The sequence below is a fragment of the Salvelinus sp. IW2-2015 genome, linkage group LG23 (assembly GCF_002910315.2).
Source record: "Salvelinus sp. IW2-2015 linkage group LG23, ASM291031v2, whole genome shotgun sequence".
NCBI classification, from domain to species: Eukaryota; Metazoa; Chordata; class Actinopteri; order Salmoniformes; family Salmonidae; genus Salvelinus; species Salvelinus sp. IW2-2015.
The window spans coordinates 30,742,898-30,764,839 of NC_036863.1; the positions used below are offsets into that span (position 1 = coordinate 30,742,898).

The 21,942-nt window shown below is 43.0% G+C and overlaps 2 protein-coding genes across 3 annotated transcripts in view; one reads left to right on the forward strand and one right to left on the reverse strand.

The window, feature by feature from the left end:
- The first annotated feature begins 822 nt into the window (after positions 1-822).
- Positions 823-6,818, forward strand: agtr2 (angiotensin II receptor, type 2). Of its 2 annotated transcripts, XM_070434543.1 has the most exons (3): positions 823-967; positions 1,804-1,968; positions 3,469-6,818. In XM_070434543.1, the coding sequence occupies exons 2-3, from the start codon at positions 1,933-1,935 to the stop codon at positions 4,624-4,626; spliced, it is 1,194 nt and encodes a 397-aa protein (XP_070290644.1). In that variant the 5' UTR covers positions 823-967; positions 1,804-1,932; the 3' UTR covers positions 4,627-6,818. The 2 variants fall into 2 exon arrangements, with proteins under 2 accessions (XP_070290644.1, XP_023824569.1); XM_023968801.1 differs by lacking the exon at positions 1,804-1,968 and having other exon boundaries at positions 826-967.
- A 569-nt stretch (positions 6,819-7,387) lies between these two features.
- Positions 7,388-21,942, reverse strand: part of LOC111950883 (teneurin-1-like) — a 188,960-nt gene continuing 174,405 nt past the window's right edge. The window contains 5 exon segments of the mRNA XM_070434542.1: positions 7,388-10,626; positions 10,757-10,899; positions 12,548-13,768; positions 16,580-16,970; positions 17,100-17,393. Of these exon segments, the coding sequence (XP_070290643.1) occupies positions 9,871-10,626; positions 10,757-10,899; positions 12,548-13,768; positions 16,580-16,970; positions 17,100-17,393 (2,805 nt within the window). The 3' untranslated portion in view covers positions 7,388-9,870.

Consider the following 21,942-nt stretch of genomic DNA (forward strand, 5'->3'; position numbering starts at 1 on the left):
CTGTAATTTCTGTAATTTCTATTAAGCTTTTGACACCATAATACTCAAGATGCAGTCAATATGATTTACAGCAATCAAGATGATTTACAGCAATCAAGATGATTTGCAATTGACGTCATCCTTCATCATGCAGTTCAATTCTGGACTGGCCTCTTTTAGGGAAATCAAATCAGCAGCACATGGGGTGTTGTGTATGTTGTAGGTTGAGGAGAACAGCTCTAACTGTTCTTTTATATAATGTGTGACATTTTCACCGTCCACTCTGCACCCCCAATAAGATTCTCTTGAGCTCTGATAGAAGAGTTTTGGACTGAGCCTGTGTATGAGGTGCTAATCCAAACTAAAACCATGTCATGTGATTTATAGGGGCAATCTGCAGTTCGAACAATAACAAAGTAGGCACTCCACCACTGATTTGGTAAACAGCTGAGGCATGGGGCTGGAGAAATGTAACCCCTCCCAAACTCATGGGCAGAGCTATGCATAGAAGGACTGACCATCCATGATATCAAAAGTATAGTTTTAATCATGATTTGAGGCTGTACAGTGTTTGTTAACATTTACATTGTTTGCAAACATTGGAGTAAAACAAGTTTATATTTTAGGTTCTGATGGGGTACGACAGTGGAGCTAAGCTCATAAGTTATATTCTTCAAGAATCAATGGGTCTATATCATTAATTTAAAAGTCCAAAAATGTATGTAGTAACTGCAGATTGTACCTTTAAGTACCCCTGTACTATGTCTCTAGACGTCAGCTTGTTTTTATGAGGGGAGCGGGACATAGAGGAGTGACGAATGACTGGCCTGGCCCATAATGCTGGCATGTGGTCAAGTTCCTCTTTCATAGACATGGATGACTCCCTATGGGCCAGGACATAAAAACCACAGAACCAAGTCTTCATACAGCCAGTGTTCAGGCAAACACATCACGGGACTAACTTTCACTGAACAGGAGAAGATATAAGGTAAATCGACTTTGTGAACATTATAGTGGCTTTGAGATTTTTAAATAGTCATTTTTATGTTATCTTGAAAGAAAGTGTAATTATATCAAAGGGATTAATTAAAATTGTACATTCTAATTTCATTGCAGAGGAAACTTGTATGTAATCAGTATTCAAAATGATGCTCTCTATTATACTTTAAGTCTCTGTTATTAGCCTCATTATTAGTGCAGAGTATTTTAAAATAACCCTACAGAGAATATTTGAGTGTTTTTCTCAATTTCAAGAGCTGAACTACTCTGTTAAGAACTCCTTTCACAGGTTTAAAAGTTTAACATATTGCTAGAACGTTTTGTCACACTAAAGTTGATACAGTAGAACTGTGATATTACTTATATAACATCCATTAATGATTTTCAATATGTAAAACTAATGATACATAACACACCGAAAGTATTCGATTTTCTATACACAATGTGACTAATTATTTATATGTGGTGATAAATTGAATCTACAGTACCTCCAATTATATTAGTTTCAATTGACACTCAGTGTACAAAACATTAGGAACACCTGCTCTTTCCATGACATAGACTGACCAGGTGAAAGCTATTATTTATTACCCCTTATTGATGTCACCTGTTAAATCCACTTCAATCAGTGTAGATGAAGGGGAGGACAGGTTAAAGAATGTTTTTTTTTTTTACATGGATTGTGTGTGTGTGCCATTCAGAGGGTGAATGGGCAAGACAAAAGATTTAAGTGCCTTTTGAACGGGGTGTGGTAGTAGGTGCCAGGCACACCGGTTTGAGTGCCTCAAGAACTGCAACGCTGCTGGGTTTTTCCACTCTCAACAGTTTCCCGTTTGTATCAAGAAYGGTCCATCACCCAAAGGACATCCAGCCAACTTGACACAACTGTGGGAAGCATTGGAGTCAACATGAGCCAGCATCCGTGTGGAACRCTTTCAACACCTTGTAGAGTCCATGTCCCGACGAATTGAGGCTGTTCTGAGAGCAAAAGTGGGTGTAACTCAATATTAGGAWGGTGTTCCTAATGTTTTGTACACTCAGTGTATTACGTATGTAATAAATATTGAGATATAAATGTAAATATATTACATACATGTACAATACTTTCAGATAGAATAAAGGTAATGAAAATCCATCCAAATCACCTTATTAATGTTGCTCTACTTTTATCACACTTTCAAATACAAAATGTTTTTTTATAATAAGGAAGATGTTAAAAGATCTCCTGAGGGATCGCAGCAGCCAGCCAGCCAGTCACCATGCTATGCAACGTGCATTACTTTTCTATACTGCATGTGCTGCTGGTTGCTTAGACCAGGGGTTCCTAAACTTTTTCACTTGGGGACCCCCTTCCAGCATTGGGGAACATCCCGCGTACCCTCTGCGTGCGCCACGTCTATTTCTATGGGCACAAGCACTGTTTATGACACAAACTGTTCACCCCCCTCTTGTTGGTGGACAGAATTTGGCAGGTTTAAAGCTTATTTCCTGCAATTCTACACATTTTGTAATGGGGTGCAAAGAAAATTGAGTAGTTTTAACGCACATTTTCGTGCAATTCTATACATTTTGCCATGTCCAATGTGTATTCATGTGTTAGAGTGACCAAAAAATTACAACAAAATCTATGGGTTAAAAAACCTAAATAAAAAAACGTTAGCTGACATGGTCTAGTTGTTCTGGACATTTCTGACAAGTTATAAATAGCTCTATAAGGTATGCAATGACTGACATGACAAGAGGAACTGATGAATCACTACCTAGTTTCAAAATTGGACCTTGTGCATTCTACTATTACAACTTTCAAGAGTGATTTTAAAGCCGGACTGAGTTCCTCACAGTTTGGGAACCATTGGCATAGAYTACTGCATGTAGGGGAGTTTCTCATGCAAAGGGACACTGGAGAGGGGATTATGTCCAACCCTAGAACCCCCAGAGCCCTCTAAAACAACCAACCACATGTTCCTTCTGTCTCCTCCTATTTAACACTATCCAGATGGACTCCAGCCTGGAGCCTGCACAGAGGAGGACTATCCAATACATATTCTCAAAACAACGCAGTCCAAATAGCAWGTCCCAAATGGGCTGTACAAATGCATTTCTTTTTCCATTAGGTTCAGGACAAAATGACAATGAAAAGTGTTTGGGGATTCTTACATCTGCTGTTAGAGGGGCTAGAAAAATACAGAATAACCCCCTATAATACGATTATTTTACATACGGCTATTATCACAAAAATATTTGGCTGTCATCAGAATGTAATATATTCAGTCTTGGCTGAGAACACCTCATTCTTCAGTTGGCCCACCCTGTATGTGTCTACTAACATTGAGCAATTTCTTACCATGCTTGCCAAAACTGTCTCATTGTGTTTTAGTTACAAAACTTATTGCAACTAGTGCATGTATTTTAGGTTACAGATATTTGATTTTGTTAGGAGACTTTGTTTCTCTAATTTAAAATGTTGCTGATTTTATGTTAATCTTACAGGCCTTAGTGGGAGTTGGCTGTAAAAGCAATCACGGACACAGAGTACCCATGGCATCGACACACTCTAACCTCTCAATGGCCACCAACTCGTCAGAAGATCTAATGATCAATTCTTCCTCATGTGATTCCATCTCCCCCTCGCTGCATCAGAACAAGCTGATCCCCACCATCTACAGTGTCATCTTTGTCCTTGGTTTCGTGGGCAATATCTTGGTGGTGTTCGTGTTATGTCAAAAGTCCAACCGTAAAACAGTGGCCAACACTTACATTGTAAACTTGGCCCTCTCAGATCTGTTGTTCCTGATCAGCCTGCCTTTCTGGGCAGTCTACTACTCCTTTGACTACAACTGGATGTTTGGTGGGCTGATGTGTAAGCTGTGTGGCTGCCTCCTCTCCCTGAACGTCTATGCCAGCATCTACTTCATCACCTGTATGAGTGTGGACCGATACAGAGCCATTGTCTATCCCCTCCAGTCTCAGTGCAGCAGGAACCTGTGTCGGGCGCGAGTGGTCAGCGGTGTGATCTGGACCATCGCCGGCCTCATGACCATCCCCACCATGGCCTTCCGAGACACYTACCACCTGAAGGAGCTGGGGGTCACGGCCTGCGTCCTCATCTACCCACCTACCCAGCCCTACTGGTTCCCAGGCCTGGCCCTGACCAAGAACATCCTGGCCTTCTTGGTGCCTTTCACAGTCATCGCCAGCTGCTACTGCCGCATCGGGAAGCACCTCCTGGGGGGACAGCCCAGCCTGGACAAGAGTTCCAGCAACCTGGACCGCGTAATGAAGATGGTGGTGGCTGTGGTGCTGGCTTTCTTCGTCTGCTGGTTCCCCTTCCACGTGCTGACCTTCCTGGACGTCCTGAGCACCCTGGGGGTGATGCACAGCTGTTGGGTGCGCCAGGCCATCATTACCCTGATGCCCTTCACCCTATGCCTGGGCTTCTCCAACAGCGCCATCAACCCTTTCCTCTACTGCTTTGTGGGGAACCACTTCCGGGAGCAGCTGTGGCGGCTGTACGAGGAGAAGGCTCCCAGGCTGTCCCAAAAGAGAGACTCCATCAGCACCAGGCTCAGCTCCTTCTCCAGGAAGCTCAGCGACCTCAAGGACACAGGGCCACTGGAGACTCTGGACCAACACAGTAGGGGCCCCTAGTCTAGGGAGGTTACATGGCAGGACTATGAGAGGCCTGTCTGTCAGATGTGTAACAGTTGACACCGGGGATCCTGACTGACCCCCAGGCCTAGTCTCCAGGGGACGTTAACCCCCCTATCTACTCCTAATTAGGGACAACCTGCAGGCTGGACAGAGGGAATATAAACATAGATTTAAATGTCAGTTTAACATCCCATGCCACCAAGCTCATGTTAGGGGGAAGGGATATTATATCACCAAATCTACAGTATATGTGCTGGGTAAACCTGTCATGTTTTCTGAGATACACAGGTCACTGTGATAATAAGTGTGTGAAATATACAACTACAGTGTATGTGCCTTTGTACTAGTTACAATAATGTAATATGTGTATGTTGTTTTTATTGTATATAAGTAACAGAAATGTCAATGAACACAGAGCCTTCTAAACGGCAAGAAAAGGTTCATGCAAACATCTACTGTCAACTGTATCATTTGTGTCTCTTGAACCATAATTAACATTGTATTGTGTCAAATGTACAACCCTTATCAAGATATGCTATGAATTATATGTTTTCCAGTCACTCTTCATTTGATATAACAGAATAATGAAAGCCAGACAGTAATGGTAGTCTTCTTAGTGTGAAAACAAAACATATATTCAGTTGCGGCCATGCTCAAGTTGAACATGGGAAAGCCAGGAGTTGAGTTTTCATCACATTGTAGCAATTTGAACATGCATTTGATTGTTTGTCATACAATCAAAACTTGCTGTTTTTTTTCTCCTGACATTTCTGTTTGCAACAGTAATGGAGACAAGGACATAGACTGAGTAACAAGCATTGATATAGGCAGTTCTACTGCCACTYTGTGGCTGGGTTTGATAACTGCAGGTGCAAAGGAATTCTCTCTGATTGATAATTGCGTAGTTTTTACTTCAAATTGTAGTTTTAGTTATTAAAACTCATCCAGACCCATCATATTATCAACTAATATGGTCTGAATATTACAATGAACAGAATAGTGAAAAACAAATCAAGGTGACGTTCATGTAAATACTGGTACTGTACTTCAATACTGTTTCCTGAAGTGTTTTCCTAATGACCAGAGAGTACAGATGTAGGATCTTAATTGGATCACCGTGTTGCATGAGAATGTATAGTGTATTGGACATATTTGAGGTTTAAGAAGGCTTCTGAAGTTTGTAATTTCCACTTTGAAATTTCAGATTGATTTTCCCTTTCWAAAAATGTGTCAACCCCTGCAATCTTCTTTTCATGAATTAGAATTCACATTTCCTGTTGCTGCAGGATTATTTTCCTGCTGTAGCAAACTGGCTCAAATTAAGATCCTACATCTGTAAGCCTATGTGTGATCTTTTCTTTCCTCTTAGAATATATCATTTCCTGTAGATGCTACCGTACTGTAAATACTACCATACCGATTGTGTGTCAGTGCTGTTCAAATCAAATCTTATTTGTCACATACACATGGTTAGCAGATGTTAATGCGAGTGTAGCGAAATGCTTGTGCTTCTAGTTCAGACAATGCAGTAACAACCATTCATAGTGATGGCATGCTTCATTCAGTGTGATAGAGCATGTGTCTGTTTACCATGGAGCTATCAGCAAGGCCACTACTGAGAGGATCCTGGKTGCAGTGGGGAAAGATGGGAGCCATCTACTCCGAGACAGTGAGAGTGAGGCCAATACCTACTGCCTATGTGTTCTGTGAGTACTTGAACAGTATTGTTGATCCATCGTAGGTTTAGTTATTGCCATTTTGATTGACTTTAGCTATAAATTCACATTTGCATCAATGCTGTTGTGACGAAAACGCATCATTTCTCAGCAAGGCGGGGATAACAACTTTACAGAATGAAAACAACAGATGGATGATATGACATGCCTTTTTGTATGACAAATACGCACCTGTGTTTCCATCTTTCTGATTCATGCTCATACAGACGGGTTGTTCCATTTAATTTGAGTCCAATTTACACAGACTACCGAATACCATAAATATTGGACTGTAATGTACTGTACAGTACGATTACACTTAATCACTTTTCATTGAATTGCTGTTATCATATTTTTCAGCTATTTTCACTGAAAGATGCAAAGATGTCTATACCTACAGTGTTCCAAATCAAGGAGGGGTCCTGGAAAGTTGAGATGAGAAAAGAGAAATAATAAACATGATATCAATATCCATTGGTTAGCAGTAGATTACCACATGGGAACACATGAATTACAACAATATACTGTACATTCATACACATTTTCTTACATTCCAATTATAGAAAGCACGTCCCTTAGGAGGTATGGCCTCAAAACGCTACAGAATATACAAAATTCTAACACGTTAATGTGGTATTAGTGACAAAACCTCATAGTTATTTTGGAAATAGCAAATTATCCTGACTTGAACTGAATGAACAGATAAGGCGTTTCTGTGTTTCAGACGGAGTGTAGAGTACAGACACGATTATTCGGGACGATAAGGAATCTGATAGCTGCCTTTGGAAATCCATCTGACGATGCCCCTCCTCTACCCTGTGGAAAACCAACACACTAACACTGACCAGCAGTACCTATGAGATGATGGCTCCTCTTCAAAGATACAAACTTTGACAACAATATATATATAAAACGGTGAAACGATTCAATTTAAACAATTTCTGTGTTTGATTATTTTCATGGTACAGCTATCAATTTAAACCACTGAATACACTCATATTATTTCATAATACAATGAAAGAAACAACATCAAAACATATGGATAAAGAATTTGCACATTTATTTATTAAAAGTCAAACCTTCAAAGTACCTTGTTTTAAATATGAACTTTCCACACCCAATATATTAACTTCTTCTCATTATTTACACCCACTTCCTGGAGCACTTGCAGAAAATGCATGCCTCTTGGTCAAAGCCCAGAGTAGAAAATGCAATCAAGCGATATCAGTGTTTTCATACCATACAAATGTATCTTGGCAAAGTCTTTGCTCTCGGAGTTACCCAACTGAGACAGTATCATCAATATGAACACCAATGGGCAGAGCATTATTAATTATATGGAGTACTATCAATTAATTTACCCAAAATATGTTATATAGTATACCATATAGCCTATATTTTATACAATTCATTTTTGCAATACAACCCAATGAGAATTAAAGTAAAAAAACAACAGATACGGTTGCACAGAATTATATTTTTGATGAACTGGACAGTATTAAAGTGATTATCAGAATATAGGGTGTTTGTCTTTGTACTCCATGCTTTAGGTTCAGCCTTTTTCCACAGTGTTAATGTTTCATTTCTGTATGAGAAGCATGGAAAACAAATGTCAGTACACAAACCATACACATCCCAATTATAAAAAATCCTTAACAATACAACCAAATTGTGGATATGGGTAATGTGTGAGGGTGGATAACTGGACAACCTTTCACTTTTTCAATCCTTCTTCTCCAGCTCCAAACAGGTCATACTCTGAGCCAAAAATGTATAAATAATAAATAGTTCAATATCATCCCAGACTTGAAAGTTTGTCTTTGGAAATAGGAAATAATGAGGATTCTTAGATGTTTCAAAGGACTGAGTAAACTATTGATTAACTAAGGCTTGTTTAATTGGGGCTGCATTCAAAATATTTCAGCTGTTGTGAAGATGGTGAAATGTTATGCACATCTAATTTCCTCACATTTTTGGTGGAATACTAGACGCCGAGGCATACGGCATACAGTACTTGCAATCTTTTTACAGAAGAATGACATGCTGAAACACAATGTGACTTTGTTGTAGTAAATTAAGSACAGACAAAATACATGTTGAGTAAATATTTAAAAAAAATGGATGTTTCCAGACCGTTTTATCTGTTTTAAACAGCTACTCAATGTGTGCATTTCTCTTAGAAAAATCCTCCTCCACATTCACTACATTTGACCCGTAACTAGTGCACAGTCAGACTCTTGTAAGCTACCCACTGTGAATTTGTTCTATTCTCTTTCTGCTTTTCACCCTGTTCTGATATGTAAAGTCTATACTACCCACTTGATAACTGTAAATGGGCCTTCTCCTAGATGTATGGACATTCTTTACAAACGTATCATCGTTTCAGTACAATTCTTACACAACTAATTTGTGACGTTTGGATTTCACATTGGCGGCAGAGACTTATCTACTGCACTGTCTGCCAATTGACTTGCTAGCTCAGATATAACTGATCAGGGACTGGGAAGGAGTGCCTTGTAATGGCATCAGAATATTAAGGTACAATGAATGTAATATCTGTGAATTACAATATGAGGTTTTCTGTAACATTTACACTATGATTTAGCACTTTGCATAGGGCACTATAGTCTGCCCTGCAAGCTCCAGTCCATAAGGATTCTAGTCCAGTACATAAATAATAACACTTTTCATGGTATGGAAGGAGATGTTTTGATTAAATTGTCATCCTTCAAAGTTTTTTTAAGAGCAGAAAGGCACAAGCTCCACCCAGATAATACATGATATTTTACAATAAGCAATTTGTAAAAAAGTAAACTGTACTGTACAGGTTTTCAGCATGAATACTTTTTCCTGTTGCTCTGTGTAACTCCAGTGATCAATTCTATTGATAGGATTAACGATTAATAATCAGTAACAACACATTATTAAGTTAAGCACTTGTATCTCGCTAAAGCACTTGCTATATACAATGTCATGTGTCTAAACCCACACAATCTACTCCATTGTACCACCAGAACTTTAAATACGCAGAAAGCAGCAAAATTCCCGATGCCAGTGAGTCTCATAGTCACAAACGAAGACAGTAGCTGTCACTGCCATTTCTCAAGAGATCGCAGACAGATATGCACTGTATAAACTGAAATGACAGCAATTCACTACACTGTTATAGATACAGTATGTATAAAGATTAATTATATGGTAATGAACTTGATACGGAGTCTGTCATCTCAGATTCAGCATATCTAACAGCTTACAAAGTAGGTCAAATTACATAAGCTAGCCAAGTAACTCCAAAATGAAAGACCGTCAAGAGTTTCAAATGATCAATTAATTCTCAGAAGAAACAAAACAATCAGAACACAGGTGAAACAAAATACCATCATTTGTCACTTAAAGGCAGTTGTCTTTTTTTTGTATATTTATCGTCATCATTCTAGAAAAAACGGTACAACAAATCATTGTGTCTAAAAACAGACTGTCTTTGGTGAAGGGGAACCCACGGCAGTAGTGAAGCACGATGCCGCTGTTACCTCCTCCCTATTTCACTTTGCCTCATGAAGTGAATGTTGTTGGCACTGTCAGAGAGCTCCAGGTACTGCTCCACGGGGAGCACGAAGTAGCCGTCATAGCCGGGAACCTGTCCAGTGGTGAGCAACTGCTGCCTCTCTCCTTCTGTCCAGAGCCTGGAGCCCTCCTCTCCTTCCTCCAGCCTCCTCTGCTCGATGACCCAGGCCTGCTCCACCGCCCTCTGCCGGGCCACCTCCAGCACATGCTCCCTCTCCTCTTCCTCTGTGGCCCCGTAGCGGATGTTGAAGCACAGAGTCCCGTGCTGCATCTGGATGTCAGCGAAGCGCCTAGTCCTCCCATCCACCACTGTCGTCATCTGGGACACGGTCACGTTGACGCCGTTCTCCAGGACGCGACCCGCTCCGTTGTGGCCAACCACTCCCAGGTCCCCCTCCAGCAGGCCGGGCTTGACAAAGTAGTGAGTGTCCAGACCGTTCACCGTGAAGTGCAGGCCGGATAGGTAGAGCGCGTGGTTTAGGACTGCTGCCACACGCCGGCTGTCCTCACTTGCAACCCCAATGATTTCGGTGGTGACAACATTATCTCTGATGGCGAACTTGACACCCTTTCCAAAGATGGAGGAGATGGCAGAGAAGCGGGGCCTCCGGCCATGCCACGCCCCCAGCTGACCAGTCACCTTACTCATAGGCAGTCGGTCCAGAGAGATGAAGTTCTTTAGGTGTTTCTGCAGCTCACACTGGATACCCAACAGAACCTGGCAGACAAACACACATGGGATGGTTATCTAATGATAATAAGGATTTTCAGGTCATCTAATATCTAAGGACCATACATGGCTGGAGATTAGGCTCTGTTAGACTAGGCCTAGTCTAGGTTTAGCTCACCTTGCTAGGGTCCCAGTCTTGTGTCTTGGTTTGAGTCTTCATCATTTCATAGGTTTGCTCCATGCTCTCCACCTCCGGCTTGGGGTAACCAGGGACAACGTTGTGGAGCTGGAACCCAAACAGTTGCAACCAACTGCTGATGTCTGGAGACAGAAGGTTTCGAGGAGTCAATGACAGGACATTGGATTTGAGCTTTTGTCATGCAACACAATTGAAACCATCTTGTCTAAATATCTGTCTACACTGCGTGAACAATTATTAGAAAAGTGAGTATTCTGTTCTTATCATTATTTCTATGCACATTTTCCAACTCCAAACCATATCAACTTGAATGCTTATTGGATGCAATCATTTTCAGGTGATATGTATTTGTGTAATGCGAAAGCGAAAGTGAATAACAGCTTATATCAAGGTGTGCATAATTATTAGGCAGCTTCATTATCTCAGGTAAAATGGGTCAAAAAAGAGATTTAACTGAGACTGAAAAGTTTAAAATTGTAAAATGCCTTTCAGAGGGACGCAACACTCTTCAAATACCTAAACTATTGAGGCGTGACCACAAGACAATCAAACGTTTTGTTGCGAATAGTCACCCGGGGCGCAAAAAACGCATGGAGAAGAAAATTAACTGCAAAAGACTTAAACGTCAAGCTACCAGGAACCCATTATCCTCCAGTGCCACCATATTCCAGAACTGCAACCTACCTGGAGTGTCCAGAAGTACAAGGTGTCAAGTGCTCAGAGATATGGCCAACGTCAAGAAGGCTGAAACACGACCACCACTGAATAAGATTCACAAGTTGAAGCGTCAAGATTGGGCAAAAAATACCTGAAGACAGATTTTTTAAAGGTTTTATGGACAGATGAAATGAGGGTGACTCTTGATGGACCAGATGGATGGGCCCGTGGCTGGATCAGTAATGGACACAGGGCACCAATTTGAGTCAGGCAAGGTGGAGGAGGGGTACTGGTATGGGCTGCTATCATTAAGAATGAGGTAGTTGGACCTTTTCGGGTTGAAGATGGGACTGAAACTCAACTCCCATCCTACTGCCAGTTTCTGGAACATTCTTTCTTCAATCAGTGGTACAGGAAGAAGTCCTCAACATTCAGGAAGGCCATGATCTTTATGCAGGACAATGCTCCATCACATCCATCCAAGTACTCCACTGCTTGGCCTGCCAGCAAGGGCCTCAAAGATGCCAGAATAATGACCTGGCCCCCTTCCTCACCTGACTTAAATCCTATTGAGAACTTGTGGGCCCTTCTCAAACGTGAGATTTACAGTGAGGGAAGACAATACACCTCTTAACAGCATTTGGGAGGCTGTGGTTGCTGCTTCAGCGAAAGTTGATCATGAAACAGATCAAGAAACTGACAGACTCCATGGATGGAAGGCTCATGGCAGTTATTTAAAAGAAGGCTGGCTATATTGGTCACTGAATATTTTTGAAAGGCCAAAAATGTTATTTAATTGTCATTTTGTGTTACTTATTTGTTACACTTACTCAAAAAAATTGAGAATTAACAAGTGAGTTGGGAGAAATTATTTTTGTAATTTAGTTGCCTAATAATTGTGCACACTTATATATTCCCCAGAGAAAGACAAAACTCACTTTTCCTTTGTTAAACATTCAGGTTTGAGGTTCAATAACATTTTGGATCGACTGAGAGCATTGTGTTTGTTCAACAATAAAAGTAATCCTGAGGAATATAATTTGCCTAATAATTATGCACGCAGTGTATWTCTCCTAAGGAACATATAGTGGATCTCATCAACATTAATCTTACCTGTAGTGAACTTGGTGACATCCTGTAACTCTGCAACCGGGTAGTTGTTTTTGAAGGAGTAGAGGTTGAAAGGCTTGGGGTTGATGCTGAGCTCCGTCCACAGGTTATGGTTGGGAGTGGTCCACCTCCCAGCCACCACATCATAGTCCCTCCTCCCCAGGTGGACCAGCTTGGTCAGCGCGTCATAGAGACCGCCCTGGAACCCGATGATCAGCAGAAAGGAAGGGTTTGAGTCTTGGTAGATGTCTCCGTAAGGGGTGTAGAGCATCTCCTTGACTATGTGTCCTTGGCTGCTGAAGATGGCCAGTGGCGTGCCAGAGTTATCACAGGCTACGTAGTACTCCTCCCCACTGCTCAGCTCCATGGCGATGAGGTGTCCCTGCAGGTCGTAGTAGAGCGAGGTGATCTCAGAGCTGGAGTGGTTGTACATGTGGGTCACCCTGGTGGGTTTGGTCAGGTCGGCATAGAAGTACTGCAGCTGCTGGCCGTCACTGGTCCTGCTGGCCACCCGCCTGCCCAGACCGTCATAGCGGTAGTGAACACTCCTCTCTGACACTTTGTCAAACGCTTTGGCAAGCAGCCCGTTGGAGTTGTAATCAAACATGACATTGCCCCGCAGGCGAAGAAAGCCATCTTCATCCATTTTGTACTGAATTTCTCCGAGTCGTGTTATGCGGTCTCGTAAGTCGTAGCGCAGCGGCGTTAGTCTGGCACTGTTGCCATGACTCAGTAAATTAATGTTGCCGTTGAGGTCGTAACTATAGCGCCACTGTGGCCTATCATTCACAGACACAGCCTGGAGCTGACTATCAGCATCATACTCGTATGAGTAGCGTGTTATATTGTTATCCACACCAATCCTGATGTCACAGATAGTGATGCGGCCCATGTTGTCATACTGCACTGTCATCCAGTAGGCAATAGACTTCAGGATCTCGTACTGGACCTCGATCACTTGTCCGTTGGCATTAAATATCTTAGTGTGCTTCATGATGTGTGTAGTGATCACTTGATTGAGGTCATAGTTTATGACACTGAATTTCCCAAACTGTTCAATTCTTCCTGACACATCAACATAACGGTAAAGGTCAATGGGAAGAGGGGTTTCATTAATCATGGCCTGCATGCTGGTGACCCGGAAGTTATTATAGCTGTAGTCAAATCTGGCATTCACCAGGCCCTCCACACTAAACCTGTAGATCTGTCTCCCAACCAGAGGACCTGTGGGGAGAATAATCACCATTATCCGTTAAAAAACAATGAAACGTCATATCTGAGTAATTATAAAATGTATGTTCATGACTCTAGCAGCTCTTCAAAGTTTGAAGCCATACATATCATCAATAGCAGAGCAGAGATGCCTGAAGACTACCAATACTAATCCAGGTTATCAAACTGCTTTGTTCACACCTATATGGGTTGCACAAAGTATTGCTTAGACTGAACTAACTAAAGCAGAATGAAAGACATTTTAATTACTTCTGTCCTTAGGAGATGAATATTACATGGTGATAGTATTATGTGACTGCAAATTAAGTTGGAGGCTGTTGACCTGTCATGCTTGAAATTGCAGATTGAATGACGAAGCAATTGAATGGCAGTTAATTAATGTGGGCTTATTCATTCTCCCAGTCAGCTCTGTAAAGGCCTCTAACAGCATGCTCAATACCTTCATTTGGATCTCAAAGCTGCTCAGGAACTCACAGAGCAACAAAAAAAGGCCTACAGTCTGATACTTAGTGTAGGTGTGCACAAGGTTAATTAATTGTTATCTACACTATTGAAGTGATAAAGTGTGTAATATATATAACATCAAAGTAAGTGAAATATAAGCAATTCGTTTTAATGAAGGTATACAGTACATACAACAACATTATCAAAAGTATGTGGACACCTGCTCGTCAAACATCTCATTCCAAAATCATGGGCAATAATATGGAGTTGGTCCCCCCTTTGCTGCTATAACAGCCTCCACTCTTCTGGGAAGGCTTTCCACTAAATGTTGGAAAATTGCTGCAGGGACTTGCTTCCATTCAGCCACAAGAGCATTAGTGAGGTCGGGCACTGACATTGGGCGATTAGGCCTGGCTCGCAGTCAGTGTTCCAATTCATCCCAAAGGTGTTCAATGGGGTTGAGGTCAGGGCTCTGTGCAGGCCAGTCAAGTTCTTCCACACTGATCTCGACGAACCATTTCTGTATGGACCTCGCTTTGTGCATGGGGGCATTGTCATGCTGAAACAGGAAAGGGCCTTCCCCAAACTGTTGCCACGTAGTTGGAAGCACAGAATCGTCTATAATGTCATTGTATGCTGTAGCGTTAAGATTTTCCTTCACTGGAACTAAGGTGCCTAGCCTGAACCATGAAAAACAGCCCCAGACCATTATTCCTCCTCCACCAAACTTTACAGTTGGCACTATGCATTGTTGCAGGTAGCGTTATCCTGGCGTCTGCCAAACCTAGATTCATCCATCGTACTGCCAGAAGGTGAAGGGTGATTCAAAGCGTTTCCACTGCTCGAGAGTCCAATGGCGGCGAGCTTTACACTGACGTTGCTTGCTGACTGACGTTGCTTCCAGAGGCAGTTTGGAACTCGGTAGTGAGTGTTGCAACCGACAGACAATTTTTACGCTCTGTTTCAGCACTCGGCGTTCACGTTCTGTGAGCTTGTGTGGCCTACCACTTCGCGGCTGAGTCATTGTTGCTCCTAGACGTTTCCACTTCACAATAACATCGCTTACAGCTGACTGGGGCAGCTCTAACATGGCACAAATTTGATGAACTGACTTGTTGGAAAGGTGACATCCTACGAAGATGCCACGTTGAAAGTCACTGAGCTCTTCAGTACAGGCCATTCTACTGCCAATGTCCGTCTATGGAGATTGCATGGCTGTGTGCTCGATTTATACACCTGTCAGCAACGGGTGTGGCTGAAATAGCCGAATCAACTAATTTGAAGGGGTGTCCACCTACTTTTGGCAATGTAGTGTACACCATATCAAAACCAGCATGTAAAAGTCCATAATTGAGCCAGCCAAATCAACCAGCCAGGCTATATATTCTCAAGGATTCTCATTCATGCTCTCGTCTACCATCATCCCTCTCTCTCTGCTGTCCCTGATTGCTTATTTCAGCTTCAAATCAGACTTATTGTGGCCAGCCAGTGGAGGACCTGGGATGCTATTAAGAACATGTTCACGTCAATTCGTTAGAAGGAAATCGAGGTGGATTTGTGCAGGGGGCCTAGCATGGAGACTGGGAGAGACTGGCAGAGTCTGGTGACCCCCAACAGCGAGACATGTACATCTAAAAAAAGGACAGAATAGAAGTCTGTGAAGCTGAGGAAATTGCTCATCAGTGCACAGCAGCACTCCCAATCTCCATCTCTTCAGAATGGGTTCTGATTTGGTGCCCTATATAATCAGTGTGCCATTCCACATTGGCTTTATAGGGATTTCAAATCCCTACTGAGTTCTGGAGACATTCATGGATTTTGCTCCCAAAAATAGATTTAAACTTAGCAGACTGAATAGGATATATCATTCTCATGGGTTAATTATTGGGGCCATATGCCAGAGGATATATTTCAAGAGGTGCTAATAGTGTATTTCATGATGGTATACTCAATCTCTCAAAGCAGACTTATATGTCAAACTTTAAGTCTAGTCTGACATAAAGCATTATCAGAATTGCTTATAGTGATTAAAGCTCACAATGAAGGATCATCTTCAGCTATGCCTAAAGGCCTCCTCATCTAATATAGCTTATATGGCTTATTGTCTTAAACTCCTGCAGAGGCACAACCATTTGTGGTTTTATTTCTTACATTAACCTGTCATAATACATTCCATTATTAAAATCAATAAGCTCCTTTATGGCATCCCAATCATTTAGAATCCATCTTATCATCTTCTTTTTGTTATGTGAGGATCATACTTTATTACTGAGGTTTAACCGGCTTGTCTTCGTTTGTATAGTCATTACATGCTATTCCCCATCCAGTTAGCTAGAAGGTTGGTCTGTATTGAGGTACCTGTCTGTCTGTAGCGGATGGTGCACATGAAGCCCTGGTTCATGAGGTGGATGGTCTTTACCCCCCCGGAGGTCTCCTCGTAGGTGTAGGTGACTAAGGTGGTGTCGTACAGGATCTCTGCCAGGCGGGACTGGCGGGTGTATCGGTAGAGGATACGGCGGCCCGTGCCCAGGTACAGAGTCTGGAGCAGACGGCCATCATGGCTGTAGTCCTGGATCACAGAGGCTCCGCTGCTGTCTGGAGGACTGTAGGTGTTCCTGTAGTAGCCCACTGACAGCATAGACTGCAGGCTGTGACGCACCATACTGGGCATGGTCACAGACATCAGGTAGTCCGTGTGGTCATACTCAAAGGTGTACCGCCGCTGGCTGTGCAACAGCAGCATGACCGACTGCAGAACACACAAACAGAAGTAGATTAATGCTCTGAGCTACAGACTGCCACTTCATTCATATCCATACAGAGAACAAACTAAAACAATTTGTTCCGGATAAATCACGTCTAGCAAATAACTGAATACCTTCTCCAGAAAAGTGTAGCTCCATATCTTCCCATTGGTCCATGTCCTGGAGACCACCCTCCCATTCTCATACTCCAGTTTCTCTGACCAGTTGCCCCTCTGGATGCTGGTCACCAGGCCCGCTGGAGAGTAGGTCACATTCACCTCATTGTACTTGCTGCTGGGAGACCAGACGATGGGACGACCCATCTGGTCATAGAGGATCCGCAGGGTGAACTTGCGGTGGTCGTCATAGATCTTGCCTACTCGTGTGGCTTGGTTAAAGTCTATGGACAGCACGTTTCTGTTGTGAGCCTGGGGATGGTGAGAGACAAAAATKATAGGTGAGTGAGTGGTACAGTCGTTATTCCGAGTAACAAAACTAGATCTGTTGACTGGAAAACGGTTCTATCCCCGGAGATAAGAGTGATACAATCTATGTTATGTTTAAAAAACAGATCTGTGATGCTGATTCGACACCGAGCTTTAAAAGAATTTAGTGTGATGGTAAATGAGTGTTTTCACCATCACTAGAAATAGCGATTCAGACAGGCAGTAATGGAGCTGAATGTTCCCTATCTGCCTCAGCTCAACTAGAAATGGGCGATAAATGCTTTTATTTCATTTCATCCTAATTGGTAGGAGGAATAAGTCAAACATTCTGCACAGTCTTTCCCTCGTTATCCTCCTTTCTCTGACAGTCATCATCGTATCTCCCTCTGTGCATGTTCTATGAAGTCTGGGATACAATTGATTTCCCAATTTCACTGTCTGAATCTAAAAATATTCCACCAAAAAGTTCTAGAGATCCATAATATTTGAGAAAGTCATGTCTATACAGTTGAAGTCAGAAGTTTACATACACCTTAGCCAAATACATTTAAACTCAGTTTTCACAATTCCTGACATTTAATCTTAGTAAACATTCCCTGTCTTAGGTCAGTTAGGATCACCACTTTATTTTAAGAATGTGAAATGTCAGAATAAAAGTCGAGATGATTTATTTCAGCTTTTTATTTCTTTCATCACATTCCCAGTGGGTCAGAAGTTTACATACATCAATTAGTATTTGGTAGCATTGCCTTTAACTTGTTTAACTTGGGTCAAACGTTTTGGGTAGCCTTCCACAAGCTTCCCACAATAAATTGGGTGAATTTTGGCCCATTCCTCCTGACATGGCTGTTGTAACTGAATCAGGTTTGTAGGGCTCTTTGCTCGCACACGCATTTTCAGTTCTGCCCACACATTTTCTACAGGATTGAGGTCAGGGCTTTGATTTTGTTGTCCTTAAGCCATTTTGCCACAACTTTTGAAGTATGCTTGGGGTCATTGTCCATTTGGAAGACTCATTTGCGACCAAGCTTTAACTTCCTGACTGATGTCTTGAGATGTTGCTTCAATATATCTACATAATTTTCCTCCCTCATGATGCCATCTATTTTGTGAAGTGCACCAGTCCCTCCTGCAGCAAAGCACCTCTACAACATGATGCTGCCACCCCATGCTTCACGGTTGGTTAAAAAAAAAAAAAATTAATTTTTTTATTTCACTTTATTTAACCAGGTAGGCTAGTTGAGAACAAGTTTCTCATTTGCAACTGCGACCTGGCCAAGATAAAGCATAGCAGTGTGAACAGACAACAGAGTTACACATGGAGTAAACAATAAACAAGTCAATAACATGGTTAGAAAAAAAGAGAATCTATATACAATGTGTGCAAAAGGCATGAGGTAGGCAATAAATCGAATAATTACAATTTAGCAGATTAACACTGGAGTGATAAATCATCAGATGATCATGTGCAAGAAGAGATATTGGTACTGGTGTGCAAAAGAGCAGAAAAGAATAAATAAAAGCAGTATGGGGGGTGAGGTAGGTAAATTGGGTGGTAGTTTACAAGTGGACTATGTACAGCTGCAGCGATCGGTTAGCTGCTCGGATAGCAGATTTTTAAAGTTGTTGAGGGAGATAAAAGTCTCCAACTTCAGAGATTTTTTGCAATTCGTTCCAGTCGCAGGCAGCAGAGAACTGGAAGGAAAGGCGTCCAAATGAGGTTTTAGCTTAGGGATGATCAGTGAGATACACCTGCTGGAGCGCGTGCTGCGGGTGGGTGTAGCCATCGTGACCAGTGAACTGAGATAAGGCGGCACTTTACCTAGCATAGCCTTGTAGATGACCTGGAGCCAGTGGGTTCTGACGACAAACATGTAGCGAGGGCCAGCCGACTAGGGCATACAGGTCGCAGTGGTGGGTCGTATAAGGTGCTTTAGTAACAAAACGAATGGCACTGTGAATAAACTGCATCCAGTTTGCTGAGTAGAGTGTTGGAAGCTATTTTGTAGATGACATCGCCGAAGTCGAGGATCGGCAGGATAGTCAGTTTTACTAGGGTAAGTTTGGCGGCGTGAGTGAAGGAGGCTTTGTTGCGGAATAGAAAGCCGATTCTTGATTTGATTTTGGATTGGAGATGTTTGATATGAGTCTGGAAGGAGAGTTTGCAGTCTAGCCAGACACCTAGGTACTTATAGATGTCCACATATTCATGTCGGAACCGTCCAGGGTGGTGATGCTAGTCGGGCGTGCGGGTGCAGGCAGCGAACGGTTGAAAAGCATGCATTTGGGTTTTACTAGCGTTTAAGAGCAGTTGGAGGCCACGGAAGGAGTGTTGTATGGCATTGAAGCTCGTTTGGAGGTTAGATAGCACAGTGTCCAAGGAAGGGCCGGAAGTATATAGAATGGTGTCGTCTGCGTAGAGGTGGATCAGGGAATCGCCCGCAGCAAGAGCAACATCATTGATGTATACAGAGAAAGAGTCGGCCCGAGAATTGAACCCTGTGGTACCCCCATAGAGACTGCCAGAGGACCGGACAACATGCCCTCCGATTTGACACACTGAACTCTGTCTGCAAAGTAGTTGGTGAACCAGGCAAGGCAGTCATTAGAAAAACCGGGCTACTGAGTCTGCCGATAAGAATATGGTGATTGACAGAGTCGAAAGCCTTGGCCAGGTCGATGAAGACGGCTGCACAGTAATGTCTTTTATCGATGGTGGTTATGATGTCGTTTAGTACCTTGAGCGTGACTGAGGTGCATCCGTGACCGGCTCGGAAACCGGATTGCACAGCGGAAGAGGTACGGTGGGATTCGAGATGGTCAGTGATCTGTTTGTTGACTTGGCTTTCGAAGACCTTAGATAGGCAGGGCAGGATGGATATAGGTCTGTAACAGTTTGGGTCCAGGGTGTCTCCCCTTTGAAGAGGGGGATGACCGCGGCAGCTTTCCAATCCTTGGGGATCTCAGATGATACGAAGGAGAGGTTGAACAGGCTGGTATGGGGGTGCTACAATGGCGGCGGACAGTTTCAGAAATAGGGGGTCCAGATTGTCAGCCCAGCTGATTTGTATGGGTCCAGGTTTTCCAGCTCTTTCAGAACATCTGCTATCTGGATTTGGGTAAAGGAGAAGCTGGGGAGGCTTGGGCGAGTAGCAGCGGGGGGGGCGGGGGTGTTGGCCAAGGTTGGAGTCGCCAGGAAGAAGGCATGGCCAGCCATTGAGAAATGCTTGTTGAAGTCTTCGATTATCACGGATTTATCGGTGGTGACCGTGTTACCTAGCCTCAGTGCAGTGGGCAGCTGGGAGGAGGTGCTCTTGTTCTCCATGGACTTTACAGTATCCCAGAACTTTTTGGAGTTAGAGCTACAGGATGCGCATTTCTGCTTGAAAAAGCTGGCCTTTGCTTTCCTGACTGACTGCGTGTATTGGTTCCTGACTTCCCTGAACAGTTGCATATCGCGGGGGCTCTTCGATGCTATTGCAGTTCGCCACAGGATGTTTTTTGTGCTGGTCGAGGGCAGTCAGGTCTGGAGTGAACCAAGGCTATATCTGTTCTTGGTTCTGCATTTTTTGAACGGAGCATGCTTGTCTAATATGGTGAGGAAGTAACATTTAAAGAATGACCAGGCATCCTCAACTGACGGGATGAGGTCAATATTCCTTCCAGGGTACCGGGCCAGGTCGATTAGAAAGGCCTGCTCGCAGAAGTGTTTTAGGAGCGTTTCACAGTGATGGGGTGGTCGTTTGACCGCAGACCCGTGGCGGATACAGGCAATGAGGCAGTGATCGCTGAGATCTTGATTGAAGACAGCAGAGGTGTATTTGGAGGGCAGGTTGGTCAGATAATGTCTATTAGGGTGCCCATGTTTACGGATTTAGGGTTGTACCTGGTGGGTTCCTTGATGATTTGTGTGAGATTGAGGGCATCAAGCTTGGATTGTAGGACTGCCGGGGTGTTAAGCATATCCCAGTTTAGGTCACCTAACAGAAAAACTCTGAAGCTAGATGGGGAGCGATCAATTCACAGATGGTGTCCAGGGCACAGCTGGGAGCTGAGGGGGGTCGGTAGCAGGCGGCAACAGTGAGAGACTTATTCTCTGGAGAGATTAATTTTTAAAATTAGAAGTTCGAACTGTTTGGCATAGACCTGGAAAGTATGAAGAACTTTGCAGGCTATCTCTGCAGTAGATTGCAACTCCTCCCCCTTTGGCAGTTCTATCTTGACGGAAAGTGTTATAGTTGGGTATGGAAATCTCAGAATTTTTGGTGGCCTTCCTAAGCCAGGATTCGGACACGGCAAGGACATCAGGATTGGCAGAGTGTGCTAAAGCGGTGAGTAAGGCAAACTTAGGGAGGAGGCTTCTGATGTTGACATGCATGAGGCCAAGGCTTTTTCGATCGCAGAAGTCAACAAATGAGGGTGACTGGGGACATGCAGGGCCTGGGTTTACCTCCACATCACCCGAGGAACAGAGGAGTAGTAGGATGAGGGTGCGGCTAAAGGCTATCAAAACTGGTCGCCTAGAGCGTTG